Here is a 2,213-nt window from a genome sequence, read left to right as displayed (position 1 = left end):
GATAATGTATCCACATTTGGACATAAAATTTTGGATCCAAGTAGTGGTGTTTGGTATATGTAGTGATATCCAATTAAAGGGACACTGAACCTAAATATTTAATGGACTGATTCAGATAGAGCATGACATGACAAATCTTTAGAAATTACACATATTCATTATATGTTTTAATTGTCAAGCTATATTTTGAATGCAAGAATGTTGGTTTTTATGGAAGCCAATATTTGTTGATGAACCTTGTTTGTGCATGCTGGTTGATGGATACATTCATCCAACAATAAAGAAATGATGGCCACATTTATTTTATTGTTTAAACTAATTATAGGAATAAGTTGTTTTCAATAAATATATCAAGAGAATGACGAATAATTCATAAGAGTATTCTATGATACATTGGCTTAACATTGCATGCTGGATTTGAATCACAATTTAACCAATTTAACTTCACTGTACCTTTAAGTATCTTATAAAGTGTATTTAGAATGATACTTACAGCTGTGCCTGGGAAGGACAATCTGACACCCAGGACAATGAAGGTTTAAACAGGGGGAAGGGATGGGATTGGCTCGGGGAGGGATGGGAATGGCTTGGGGAGTGGTGAGCTGCTGCTCCAGGGTAGGCCGTACAGCTGGGGAGTGGGGAGTTTGGGTCTGGGCAGCTGTACGGGCCAGAATACGGGGAGAGCGGCGAAGGGGGGTGTATGGGCGTTTTTTGGGAGGGACAGGATATGAAATATGGGAAGGGCTGGCAGTGGTCGGGGCATGGTCATGGGTTTGGTGATGGGAAGGGCTCTGGGTGTGTGCAGAGGTGTGGCCATGGTCAGGGGTGTGTGCACGGGGAGGGGTCTGTGACTGGGCAGGGGCGGAATCCAGATGACCAGAAGTGGTGGATCCATCTGAAAATGTAAAATAAATATATTAACATCTCATACATCCTGACATCAAATCAACGCATTTAAAATTGATTATGTTTTCAATATACCTCGAAGTGTGTTTGAATCTGTAAACTATTCTGAAATGAGGATATGGTATCTATATAGGCACTCAGATGAATCTCAATGACTGTCTGTACAATGTGAAACTTATTATTGTGTTTTGGCATGGAATATGCATGTGACATAATGATGGCATGAATTATATATTCTTAAAAAAATATATACAAGCAGATTTTCATGCTGCCTGATATAGAAAGGGGGCAGTAGTGTATTTGAACAGACAAATAATATTCCTTTTTAAAGGGAAAAAGCTGTAGACTTTGAATGTCTTCAATAAAATGATTTCAAAAAAAGAAACATGTTGGAAACATGATAGATATATTTCACATACCATCAGACTCCAAGGCAGCCTCTTCCTCCTCCATCCCACATGTGACATCAATCTCTGTAAAACATAACATGTTGTGTACACCTTAAGATCAGATATTATAACATATGTTACTGTTGCTCAAATACGCACATCAATGTTGCATTAAAGATATACACACACAAAGTTATGATTTACATCATTTTGATGGAGCATACAAATGACAATAGATTTGTTATTGTCAATAAATCAGAATCTTAATGTATTGTTTGTCTTAATGTTAAATTCATAAAAGCATAGTACATAGAACATTTAAGATTTCTCATGTGTGTATCACTTGATGACTGTTGTTAAAAAAATTAAAAAATGAAAAAAACATATGTTAGACATCTTATGAATAACAAATGTGTAGAATAATAAAGTAGAAATTATTAATCGCTCAATATAAAAAATAAATATATAATCAGAAGATAAATTCTATGATTTTTTATAATGTTATGCTTCATCGGAATCATGATCATAATATTGATTAGCAATACACCTTCAATTACATATAAATGAGTCAATGGACTTACCAGGAGCCCGCAAAGGCGGCTCTATGTCACTGCTGGATTCCTGTGGGCTCCCCACACCAACTCTCTCTATGAATGATATAGATATATATTATTAAACACATTTTGGATATCACTAAATCACATCTGTCTAGAATTTTAACATTAATCAACTTTAAAATGTGAATAATAGAGCAGTCATTACACCAGAAAATGCTTGATTGAATCAAGGGGATTCTGTAAACATATCTGTATTCAACATATGTTTAATGTCAGACTACATTAGACATCAAATTCATCTCAGATGCTGCTATTGCATATCTAAATATACCCAATGATCAATGTTCTTAACCCTTTAAGG

The 2,213-nt window shown here is 35.3% G+C and overlaps 1 protein-coding gene across 1 annotated transcript; it reads right to left on the bottom strand.

Moving 5' to 3' along the window:
- Positions 1-242: 242 nt before the first annotated feature.
- Positions 243-1,924, bottom strand: LOC128647757 (uncharacterized). Its single transcript, XM_053700480.1, has 3 exons — positions 1,877-1,924; positions 1,326-1,379; positions 243-895 (listed from the first exon to the last, which is right to left on the bottom strand). Exons 2-3 carry the CDS (start codon positions 1,357-1,359, stop codon positions 465-467), a joined length of 465 nt encoding a protein of 154 aa, XP_053556455.1. The 5' UTR covers positions 1,360-1,379; positions 1,877-1,924; the 3' UTR covers positions 243-464.
- Between the last annotated feature and the right edge of the window lie 289 nt (positions 1,925-2,213).

Source organism: Bombina bombina, chromosome 2 (genome assembly GCF_027579735.1).
Source record: "Bombina bombina isolate aBomBom1 chromosome 2, aBomBom1.pri, whole genome shotgun sequence".
Taxonomy (NCBI): domain Eukaryota; kingdom Metazoa; phylum Chordata; class Amphibia; order Anura; family Bombinatoridae; genus Bombina; species Bombina bombina.
This window is presented reverse-complemented; position numbering and strand designations above follow the sequence as displayed.